The sequence below is a fragment of the Gallinula chloropus genome (assembly GCF_964237585.1).
Source record: "Gallinula chloropus genome assembly, chromosome: 2".
NCBI classification, from domain to species: Eukaryota; Metazoa; Chordata; class Aves; order Gruiformes; family Rallidae; genus Gallinula; species Gallinula chloropus.
The window spans coordinates 47,379,569-47,392,309 of NC_140086.1; the positions used below are offsets into that span (position 1 = coordinate 47,379,569).

The 12,741-nt window shown below is 41.8% G+C and overlaps 1 protein-coding gene across 1 annotated transcript in view; it reads left to right on the forward strand.

Annotated features, from left to right (window-relative positions):
• Positions 1-227: 227 nt before the first annotated feature.
• The window catches only part of B4GALT6 (beta-1,4-galactosyltransferase 6), a gene marked incomplete at its 5' end in the record, with an annotated part of 31,304 nt that continues 18,790 nt past the window's right edge, over positions 228-12,741 (forward strand). Inside the window, one exon of the mRNA XM_084279742.1 lies at positions 228-342. Within this exon, the coding sequence (XP_084135868.1) occupies positions 228-342 (115 nt within the window). The remainder of the gene's footprint in view (positions 343-12,741) is intronic.

Below are 12,741 nucleotides of genomic sequence, written 5' to 3' on the forward strand. Positions count from 1 at the left end.
CCTTCCTCCTCGATCCGCGGCGCTGCCCCTGCCGGCCCCCACCGGCCCGCCCGCTCCCGGGGAGGCGGCTGGAGGGAGGGAGAGAGAGAGGGACGGGGTGAGTGGAGCCCCTTCGTCACCTCCTGCCTGCCCGATCCATGGGAGAAGCGGGCCGCCACCCTCTGGGAAGCGCCGCCGCGGCTCGCCGGGATTGAGCGGAGCCGGCCGGCCGCCGGCGCGGAGGGAGGATGCCACTGCTCCGGAAGGTGCTGCGGGTCTCCAATCGCTCCATGCTCGCCTTCATCTTCTTCTTCTCCTTCTCCTCCTCCTGCCTCTACTTTATCTATGTGGCCCCCGGGATCGGTGAGTTGGGAGCCGCCCCCCTGGAGGGGGTGAGGGGAGGTGGGGCAGGGGGGGGAAGAGGTGAGGGCGGGGGTGGGTGCCGCAGCCCAACGGGCGGGAGGCGGTGGGCGCTGCGGGGCTGCCTCGGCGGAGCGCACCCGGCTTCCCCCGGCCTGCCACGGGCGGCGAGGGGTGTCGAAACGCGAGTCCGTACCCCTGTCCCGTTCCCCCCGCGGAGGGAGGGTCGGGGCGGCTGACGGGGACCGTGGCGGCGGCGGCGGTAACGGGTGTTAATCTCGCATCTTTTGTTCTGTTGGCTTCAAATGCTCTAGAAGATTCATCTGCCGTGGCGAGGTAGGTAAGCGATGTTCTTGCTCCCCGGGCTGGAAGAAGGTGGCAAAAAAAAGCAGCTCACCGTTTCATCGTGTTAGAAAGTAATGGCAGGAGCCAGGAAAGAACTGCAAAACTGCCTGCTGGGGTCCCTTGAATGAGTGCACCTTTTAAATCATTGCTAACTGCGTTAACAATAAAGCATGTGTAAACAGAAATTGAGAACCGGCTTGAATATTTGTTGCTTACCTCTGTCAGTGGTATCTCTTCACAGGTCTTACAGTCTGTTAACTTACCCACCTGAAAGAACCACTTCAGAGGGGGGACAAACAGTTGCTTTAAGACAAGCTATATAAAATAGCTGTTCACGTCTGAGTCAGACAAGTGAAAGATTGCTGTTTTCCTTAATTGGCTACTTTTCTGTTTCTGGGAGAGCACGGGGCATTTTCTCACTGGATGATCCTTTCAGAACTGGTTAGCCTTACCCCTGAGCTAAGGCAAGTGGTTATTGTGTGTGGTGCTCTGTGATGTTTTGCTGTGTTGGATGTCTGTTGGCTAGGTAGTCTTATGTTTGGTTTTTTTTTTCCCAGGGAACATTGATGCTTTCTCCTCTAATTCTCCTTGCTTATCAAGTGCCCCCTAAATACCTGTAAAATCATCTTGCTCTTGGCTTCAGTGCTTAAAACTTCTCACTGCAGTCATTAGTACAAAATGACCATGTTGATTTAGCCACTGAATCTGTGGGAATTGTTTCCTGTTGACTGGTGTCTTTATGCTGTTTGGCTTCCTCTTATTCCCAGTCTTCTATTTAGCTTGCAAGCCCTTTCAAAGTGTAATTACTTTTCCTGTTCTTATAGCATTTAATGCAGTATTGACATTCCTGTCATTATTGCAGTTCGAATAAATATTAAAAAATATTAGGGTCTATATAATGGGTTGAGTTTCTTGTCTGTTAGTCTTTTCCTGCTGAAAGAGATGTAATTCAGTCTTGTAAGTGGGAGAATGATGCTGCTAGGGTCCATTTAGACATCTTAGTTCTGTGAGACACTCATGCAATATCTGAGTAGACTTCCAAGTACAGGCAGTTGATGCATGATTTAGAAAGCAAAGTGCAGTTTCCACACCTTTATAAGCAAGTGAATCTACTAACATCTTCCATAATGTATGCAGCTGGAGTTTTGCTTCATTATTTAAATGTTTCTTCTTCAACGTGCATCATCTTAGAAGTATGTTCTCTTCTTATTCAGTATCTTGTTCAGAATCAGAGCCTCTAGTGAGGAGACTTTTCTTTCCTGACTTCACGTGGGGGGTTTTGATGTCTGCTGGGTTTCCTTTGTACCAGCAGTGAAACAAAACCAACATTGTGTACCAAAAGAGTTCTTTAGGTAGGTTATTTAGGGTCTGATCAACCTCAAGGATAAAGATAGTACTCACTTAAACTGCTCTCTCTTGCTGTCTCAGGTGTATGTACTGTGGTTAGTCTTTTCAAGCTGTGGCTTAATGATAGAAAAATCTACACGAATTTGTGAGATGACAGCTCTTTCCTGCTGTAGTTCAGTGGTGTGTGCTGTCCTAACTTTGTAAGCAGTTGTTCTGAACTCATTCAGCTTAAATCAAAATCCAACAATGTTTGGCTTACTCTTTGCAGCTTTGAAATGCTACAATGCTGTGCAGATGCTGTGGTGGTTTTACTAGGGGAGGGAATATAGAAAATGGAAAAGGAAAATTGTGTGCTGGGAATCTAAGCCTGTTAACTTGCAGATGTGATGCTGATTTCCCAGGAATTTGTTTCTGGAAATGTTGCTTTGTATAATGCTGATAAAGAATGTCAAATATTATCTTAAAACTAAATAGGTATCGTAGCAATATTCATGGGAAAAATGTAAATTGTAAGAATGGAAGACTTGCAAAATAACCAATAACCCTCCACTCCCCAGGTTTATAGGCAGGTGATTCATCTAATAATCCTATGCTCTATGCTCATGCCATCTGCATATTGCAGTATGTGCTTGCTCCTTTCTATTGTGTGAAGTGGAATAGGTGTGTCTAAATCAAAGCTGATGTGTGTGTGGAGAGAAGGAGGGCTTAAGATTACTTAAGCTCACCTTATCTGTTAGCAGCTTTTCATGACATCCATTCTGCAATGAAGTCATAGATGGTTGGGATTTGTCATGATTTCTGTGTGCAGCTGTGTTTTAGTGAAGATACTTTCTTCCTCAACAGACTGCAAGGCACTGTGGCAGAGAGGAGGACAGTTCTAATACTGTTGCAGGAAACTGGAGCTGCTCCCTGGATGGTTCCTCTTCCTGATGGTCAGAGAAACTGAAAAGAGAAGGAGAAGTTGGACTCCCAAATGTTTTATGAAGTAGCAGTGTACTGGAAGGTGGGAGGGGGGAAAATGTACCAGAATGGCTTCCTGCAATGTCAGAGCTGTGGGAAATTCTGAGTTCTTACAGGCTAATGCAGTGGCATTCCCTCGTAGAAAGCAGCTTGTCAAAGGGAGGGAACGTCTCTAGAAGTAAGCCTTTAGCACTGGGCATATTCCTAAAGAGGCCATTATCACGTTCCCTCTCTCCTTCATCTAATTAGAAAACAGAGTTACTGCAGCTTTTATCGAAACGGCAGAATTTGTGGCAAATGCAATTTGGGTCAATTTAGAATACCGACAATTTGTTTAGAAGGGAAAATACTTAATTACTTATTTTAATATCTTTGAGTATTTCTGTCTAATATCTAAACACTTTTATTGACACAGTAATTACCTGTATCACTTTTCTTTTTGTAGAGGCCTTGCAGAATGTTAGTTCATTGGGAAAGAGAAACTTGTGCTATCTCATGTATTTCAGAATATGAGGAGAGAAAGAGCATTTGGGTTTTGGGTTTTCAGATGCTGATCTGTGGCTTGAGGCAAAGGCATATAACATTCCACATATTATAAAAATACACAATTTATATAGTTCAGAAGAATTCATACGTTATGTTTGGGGTGTTTATGGCTGCAACCCTACCTCAGCACTCTGATGGTCTTTTGATAGTCAGAGTAGCTCAGACATGGAAGCAGAAATGATTTCTAACAGCTAAGTAGAGAAGACAACTATTTTTCTGCTTTTCATTTTCCGTGTTAAACAGAGTGGATGTTTTAAAGCAAAAGCTGAAGGGGTAAGATGCCAAAGCAAAATGGTAGAAAACATGATTAAATGTTTAAATGTTTATATCTAATTTCAAGGGTGTTGAGGGAGCTGGCAGAGGTGGTCATCGAGCCATTTTTCCTCATTTATCAGAAGGCCTGGCTAATAGGGAATGGTCCAGTTGACCGGAGGTTAGCAAATGTGTGACGCCCATCTACAAGAAGGGCAGAAGGAGAATCTGGGGAAATGCAGGCCTGTCAGTCTGACCTCAGTGATGGGAAAGGTTATGAAGGACATCATCTTGAGTGGCATCACATGACACATACAGGACAGCCAGGTGATAAGGGTCAGTCAGCATGGGTTTATGAAAGACAGGTCCTGCTTGACTAACCTGATCTCCTTCTACATCAAGTTGACCTGCTTAGTGGATGAGGGACAGGCTGTGCATATTGCCTACCAAGGCTTTAGTAAAACCTTTGACACTGTTTCCCACAGCATTCTCCTGGAGAAAGTGGCAGCTCACAGCTTGGATGGGTGTCTGCTTTGTTGGGTAAAAAAAACTGTCTGGCTTTCCGGGCCCAAAGAGTTATGGTGAATGGAGTTAAATCCAGTGGGTGGTTGGTCCCAAGTGGTGTTCCCCAGGGATCCATACTGGGGCCAGTTGTCTATAATATCTTTATCCATGATTGGGATTGCTGGATTGAGTGCACCCTCAGTAAGCTTGAAGATGGTGCCAAGTTGGACTGTAGTGTTGATCTACTTGAGGGTAGAAAAGCTCTACAGAAGGGTCTGGACAGGCTGGATGGACAGGCTGAGGCCAACTGTATGAGATCCAACAAGGCTCAGTGCTGCATCCTGTGTTTGGGTCACAACAACCCCATGCTATGCCACAGGCTTGGAAAGCTTCCTGGTGGAAAAAGACTTTGGGATGTTAGTCAATAGATGACTGGATATGAGCCAGCAGTGTGCCTAGGTGGCCAAGGCAGCCAACAGCATCCTGGTTTGTCCTAGAAACAGTGTGGCCAGCAGCACTGGGGAAGTGATCGTGTGCCTGTACTGGGCTCTGGTGAGGCTGCATCTCAAGTGCTGTGTTCAGTTTTGGGCCCCTCAGTAGAAGTAGGACATTAAGGTGCTAGAGCACTTCTGAAGAAGGGCAATGAATCTCCTGAAGGGTCTGGAGAGAAGTCTAGAGAGAAAGGTCGTCTGAGGAGTGGCTGAAGTAACTGGGCTCATTTAACCTGGAAAAAAAGGAGGCAGAGGGGAGACCGTGCTGTGCTCTACAACTACATGAAAAGGGCTTGTAGCCAGGTGGGTATTTGTCTCTCTTCCCAGGTAACAAGCAGACAAGAGGAAATGGCCTCAAGTTGTGCCAGGGGAGATTTAGATTGGATATTAGGAAAAATTTAATTGAAAGGGTTTTTAAAAGATGTGTAAATGTGGTGCTTAGGGACGTGGTATAGTGGTGGACTTGGCAGTGCTAGGTTAGTGTTTGTACTTGATGATGTTAGAATTATTTTCATTGGAAAATACCTTTAAGATTCTATGTTTAAATGATACTTATATGTGATAGTCTCAAGTATTTCATAGTTCTACTTCTCCACAAAGACTACTTTTCTGACAATACTTCTAGTGCTCCTTCTCTGGTACATTAAATGAAAAGATACAAACTGAAGTTGCTGGTTTTGAATTAATCAATGAAAATGGCTTGTGAAATCTCTCTGGGAATTACAAATATCCACGTATACTGCAGTTAGAGACTGAAGAAACTGGCTGAAAGCAGGAATCTTTGGCATCAGTGTGTTCTTTTTTTCAGTGTTGTAGATAACAGTATGTCCTGGTTCTGGCCATGCCAGAATCAACCTCCCCAAGCAGCCAGCCCAGGTGAGCTGAGTCAGCACAGGTAAGCTGAGTTAGCCCTGGCTGTTTCCCACACCACCTGACATCACTCCCCCATAAAAGGGGCTGGTTGGGGAGGGGCACAGCTGGGGTGTTGGGTTGGTCCTCCTGTCGTGCAGCACTGTTATTGTCAGGTTGATAAGGTATTTTGTTATCACCAGGTGTGAGTGCAATTTGCTACGGGCTGTTATTGTTCCCCTTTCTTGGTGATTTTGTCAGTAAACTGTCCTTATCCCAACCTATGGAGGCTGTTTGTTTCTCTCCAGCAGTGAGCGAGTGATGTGTGGGGCTGAGCCACCATACAGTACTGATAAAAGGAGCCAGAATAGACCATGGCTGGTGGTGACAGCTATACAGAACACATTTACATTCAAGTTTACATCATAGAAAAGATCCAAAGATTAGGAGAATAAGACAAAGTAGCAAGTCAGCAGTGACTCAGATAGCATTTCCTCAATCTTACTTCACTGCCAAGCCAATCTGAGTATTGCCAGAGAATTTTCTTCTCTTTTCTATTTTATGTCAGCATCTTAACTGAAATCACATTGGACAACATAACTGAGTTCAGAAAATGATCTCTTGCTTATCCCTGGGTCACTCCTTTCTGTCTGACTTGGCAGAGAATTTTTGCCAGGTTGGGTGGAAGAGTACCTTAGAATGGAGTTGACTGCAGTACTGAGGGCTCTAACTTGTCCAGCTTGGACATCATGACATTTGCAGTTCTCATAAGAACTGGTTATGGAACAGTAGAGAGATCAGGGAAGATGCAGTCTTTGACATAAATAACTGGAAGTTCTGTCTGGTAGAATGAGCTACTCTTTTTCTCCTCTTCTACGTATTAAAAATTTACGGCAGCTGGGGAGGTTTAAGTGGAACTTAGAAATATCACTGTTGGTTTTAGCTCACAATTTGATATAAATGTATTTCCTATTCTGTTATTAGGAAATATTTTTCCTAATAGAAAAGGGATATCACTTCTTTATAAACCATGCAGAAATGGAGGGAAGAGCTAAAAATGGTATGAGCAAGTCACATGGCTGTCACTGCTTCCTGGTGCTGAGACCATAGGTTGGAGCACAGTCTTTTTGCTAATAGTCTTTGTTCTTGGCATCTGTGACAATTGTAGGAGTTTTGAAGACTTACTGTTTGATCATAGCATAATTCAGTTTGTCAGGGACCTCTGGAAGTCATTTGATCTAACCTCCTGCTGAAAGCAGATCCTACTAAATCAGATTGCTCAGGGCTGTGTCCAGTTGAGTTTTTAATAACTCCAGGGATGGAGATTCTACGATTTCTCTAGTAGATCTGTCCCAAAGTTTGACAACTGAGAAAACTATAATATGTAACTGTAATTTCTGTATTGTGTTCATTGTCTTCTGTCTTCTCTTTGTGTACCTCCAAGTGTTATATTTCATGTTCTCTAGAAGACAGCAAAAAAATGAAAATGAATTCTCCCCGTAGTCATTTCAACTTAAGACTGAACAAAACCATTTCTTTCAGTTTCTACTTGTACATCATGTGCTCCATCTTGGAAGCTTCCCTCTGGGCATGCTCTGGTATGTTAATGTCTGGCGCTTATTGAGATCCCCAAACTGGACACAGCACCCCAAATGTGGTTTCATGCATTGCTCAGTAGAGGAGAATAGTTGCTCCTGTCAATATGCTGTTTATGCTGTTGCTAGTATGGGCTAGCATACTGCTGTCTATTTGGCACAGTGATACACAGTTGATAGTAACTTGTCTGAGGGTTTAATAACAGAGCCTATGTCTTTAAGGCAGTAGGTTTAATGCAGCTTGAGGGCTGCATTGAAACAGGAGTAATGCAACTAGCCTTTTCAAAACAATATAAATCCTTTGTTACTTTCCTCATTTGATGCTGTTTGAAAATGCCATCTGATAAGACTGATGGTTTTCTGCAGGATGTGGTGGATGTTCATGGGTTTTTTTGCTGCTGTTGTCATCTCTTACATCTTTCTAAGGAATTGTTCTCATGGGTTACTTACAAGTTTCTTCAGTGAATGAAACTTGGCTGTCCCTTTGTTTCATGATTTCTGCAGGGAAGTATCTTTACTACAGACCTGGTGGTGTTTGGGACCTATTTTCAGCTATATTATTTTACTAAGGTTCACTACTTACTAAAGGCTTCGTTTGGAGGTAGGCATAATTTTGTTCGCTGCAGTGGTCTTTTTAGTGCTGGCACTGTAGCTGTTCACTTCAGGTCCACAAATTGCAACCGAACCCTTTAACAGAAACACTTTTGTCAACTTCCTTATGAATAGGATCTTCTTTTTCTTTTTTTTTTTTTCTTGTGCAAAGAGGAGTATGAGGCTTCCTGACTTTCAGTGATCAAAAATTCCTTGACATTCTGACTAATGGCTCTTGCTCATTATGAGTTCAGGCAGTTTCATGGGTAAGTTTTCTGCCTTATTCTGGGACATGCAAAGATTTTTCCATGATGTTAGCCTAGTACAGTCATTCCTAACACCTGATGCTGAATAAATTATTGCACTTCAGTAATTCATCACTCTTTCACTTATACCTATAGGTAAACTTTGACACAACATGCATGTTTCTTTCTGAATTAGTTGTTCTGCATCTCTATCTGATAGTTTTTGTAAAGCCCTTGGGTATACTTGGTTATTAGTTAAGAGAACTTGCCTGTGTAAGATTCCACGGAGTACTCATTTTGTGGTTTTGCCCTTGGTCAGAAAAAGGAAAAACATGCAGGCACTTACGGTGTGCAGCTAAGTTCACAAGGACAAAGTAATTATTACAAGACCTCATGTCAGATAAATTTTCATTTAAGCCAGCCAGTAATTGGATGTTTTCCTCTCATTCACCGAGGAGAAACTGTATGACCTGGAAACATTTATTTGAGCTATAGTGTTCACTGACATGGCCCAATTTTTAACTGTTTCCACGTCTGTCTGCAGTGCAAGATAGCTTATCTATGGCACTGTCATTACTAATGTTGTTTCTACAAGGGATTCTCTCTGCATGCTTTTCTGCAGCTCCTAGTCTGTTTTGGGTAATCTTTTGTATTCAGGTAACGCAATGATGTTATGGGGAACAGTGTGCAGTAGTTGGGCAAGGTATCCCAAATGGTCAGTTCACTTTCTTAAATTTTACAGGTGTCCTTTACCTTCATGTTACTGTGTATTTTTTTTAATTTTAATTTTTTATGTATGATAATACTTGGAATATTTGATTTACAGATACTACGGTTTTCTGGTTTTTTTTTCACCTCAATGACTGAAATAATTAAAACACAATTCTGGAGGAAGAGTCAAGGCTTAAAATGTCACTGTAAAATCATTTAATTTTTGTTCTCCAAAGTAATGCTGTGTAGAACAGTCTTCATTGAGCACATCGTAATGAAATTTAATTATTTCAAATTTGGAGTTGAAATTATGTTAAAATTGTAGAAATTAGTAGTAGAAGAATATTTAAGTGAAAAAATATTTAATTTCCTGATTAAATCTACTTTGAGTAGAAGCAAAAATCCCAAACCAAGTAAATGTCTAAGATGAATTTTTAGTGGTTTCAGCAATGCTTATTTTTAAATTTCTGTAGGAGGCTGTTTCAGATTTGGCTGCTGAATTATTTCTAACTTAGTAATTGATTAATAACCCAAGACCAGAGAACAAAACAATATCAAATGTGTTAAAGTTGTATTGAACATTGTGTCATCTATTATGCTTAAAAATACTGCTAGGATAAGAATTATTTATTTTTTTCTTCTAAATGGGACTTGACCAATGAGATTTCCTTTTCTACTGGCTCCAGTAAGCAGCAAAGTGACGTTTATTGAAACCCTCAGACTTGCGGTCAGAAAACTCGTGCGTTTGGCATGTCCTTTGTTGCAGTGAGTATGCATTGTGTGGAGTATTGAAAACCACCACAACTAAAAACAATTCTGAAGACACTGTTGTGCCTGATACGGATTCATCCATCTGCACCATAGGAATGATCCCTGTTAACCTCCAGAAGTATCTGTAGTCGTGGGTATTCTCAGCAGATTGAGGCCGATTTCTTTCTAACACGTTTTCCATACAAGGATGTGGACTTTAAATGCAGTCTCACCATACCCACGAAGTATATTTGGATTTATTGTCCACTCACAAATAGTAGGAAGTTGGTATTAAATATTCAACAGCAAGTCAAGTAAAAATATTTTTCAAGGCATACACTTCTTTTGCCTTTTTTCTGGTTATGGGCAGGTTTTAGCTTCTGGTTAACAACAAGTTTCAAAAAATAAATTTCTGTGGAAGTTTAACACTGACTATAGGATTAACTGTTCTCTGTGGATTTAAATTTCTGATTAGGAACCAGTTTATACTAGTTTTACATTACTTTGGGTATCATTCTTCACTGTAAAATTATTTAATGAATTTGTTTTACAGACTAAAGTTCCTATTCTGTAGCTGTGGAAAATATTCCTAGATCTTAAAGTCATGACTGTGATGTTTTTGAAGCAATCTTCAGTTGAGCTCTTCTTACTGTATATTTAGTCTGTAGAATTTAATCTTTAACACTTTTGTGCTAATTTGCCATGCATGAACTCTGCCAGTACTATATTTATAACTCATATTGCTGAGAATAATACCGTACAACCTTGAGAATGATCCATGTGGGACTTGTTCTAGAAATGTCCCCATGAGATGATTCCCCATTTACAGTTACCAGTGGAGAACTTTCTGTTAACCTATTTGAATCCATGTCAGTTTGTGTAATGTGTTGAATGTGTGTATCAGAAGTCCTGTGAAAACAAGTGTTGATTAGCAGATGAGTAACTTCAGGGGCAGTGGGTGGTAATTTGGCAAGACCTATTTTCTGTATCCATTTGAATTTTGCAATGTCCATGGGTTCTCTATGAAGTATCTCCTATCAGAGCTTTTTAGTGTGTCTTTCCTGCCCTCCCCCCCGCCCCAAAGATCAGTGTATAATGTTGCTAGAGCTGTTACGATGATAATCTCACTTTTTAAGGGTGGGGGTATTAGCATTTTGCTAATGGCTTTGAAAATGTTCTTGATGTAAGGCTTTTTCTTGTGTGGTTTTGTTTTCAGATTTTTTTTTCTTGTACAATAAAGCTGTGTTTTTGAATGAAATTTGTGATCTCCAAGTCTCTTCATCTTATTCTTTGGCATTTACGAAATTGTAGTCATCCCTGACTATCTTGTCAGTTATAACTTCTTATTGTTCTTCAGAACATTAGTCATTGATCCAGCTTTAAATTCAGTTGTTCTATCATATACTACACTACATTAATTACCTCTGCATGTACAGCACACTGTTTTGTCCTTGCTTTGGTATATGTGCACAGCATAAGTTACTGAGTTTCTATATTAAACTGAATTTGGTGCCTTTTATGTGGAAATAAGGGATGTTGTGAGGATAAGCGTAATGCAGTGTTGTGAGAAGTGATTTAACTTTGTGTACTGCTTGGAAGGAGTTTGATTCCCTAATGGAGAGGAAGGAGTTTGATTCCCTAATGGAGCGTGATCTGTGAATGGGATTTTTTTTTTTTTAAGCTGAAAATCATCTCTGGGTGGATATTTAAGTAACCGGAAGTTACCTAAGGTAAAACACTGAGCCATTTTTACAAAAATTTTTATATTTTAAGTAGTAATGTATGGCTTCCCCTGCACCCTCTGCAGTGGTCTTCTCTAATGCATAAAACTATTAATAACTAGTAATCTGCAAATACAGGAGACAAAAATGATCCCTCTGGCATTTTAACATCTCTTCTGAATATATAGGATGATCCCTTTAATGCCCTTATGTGCTTTATCAGAATGAGTTTTAAGTAATGTCTTGAAACCAGGATTTTTGATGACTGACTTGGAGCTGTGTGTTTGATTGCTGATACAGATCTGGATCATTTGCTGTTGAAGACTTTGTCCAAATTAGAATAAATATGATCCTAAGTGTTCTACATAAAGTAACTGCAGCATGAATGTGAGCTCACACCTAAGGTGTCCTGTATGGATCTGTTGTTTTATATCCTGCATTGCACTTCCCATTTGCTTATCTCGTACATTGCAGGACAGTCTGGATTCTATATGCTTCATGAATCAGAAGTGCTGTTTCTTACTTAATATGCAGTGAAATAAGGAGAATATGAGTAAAGCTAGTTTTAGGTGTTTACATTTCTAGATGTTTACTTTGGTTAAATGTGAAATTTTGCCTATGCGGTTTATGCATTGCCTTGGACTGTGACAGGAGTGATGGTTGGTGCAAATACAGACAGACAATAGTGGAAGAAAATCACAGAATAGCTGAGATTGTAGGGGACCTGCAGATCATCTGGCCCAACCCCTTGTTGGGGCTGCCCAGAGCCAGTTGCCTGCTGCTGTGTTCAGATGACTGTTGAGTATCTCTGAGAGGCTACACAACCTGTGCAGGTGCTCACTCTCACAGTAGCAAAGTGTTTCCTTATGTTCAGGTAGAACTTCCTATGTTTCAGTTTGTGTCCATTACCTCTGGTCCTGTCACTGGGCTCTGCTGGAAAGAGCCTGTCTCTGTCCTTTTGTCACCCTCCGTATACGTTACATTCATATAGACCCACCCTTTATATATATAAAAATGATCCCTGAGAGCCTTCTCTTCTCCAGCTCCCTGCTCTCTCAGCCTTTCTCAGGTGAAACATGCTCCAGGCCCTTTGTTGTCATGGCCCTTTGTTGGACTCTCCAGTATGTCCATACCTTTTATACTGGGGAGCCCAGAACTGGACACACTCTATGTGTGGCCTCACCAGTACTGACTGGAGGGAAAGGATCACCTTGACCTGCTGACAACATTCCTCCAAATGCAACCCAGGGTGCCACTGGCTGCCTTTTGCAGCAAAGGCATGTTGCTGGCTAATGTTCAGCTTGGAGGTCCTGGTGGACATCAAGGCCTTTTCTGCCAAGCTGCTTTCCAGCTGGGTGGCCCCAGCCATATATTGGTGCATGAGGACTTTGTACTCCACCTTGTTGAGCTTCGTGAGGTTCCTGTTGATACGTTTCAACAGCCTGTTGAGGTTCCCCTGGATAGACAGCACAGCTCTCTGGTGCCCTCAGCTATT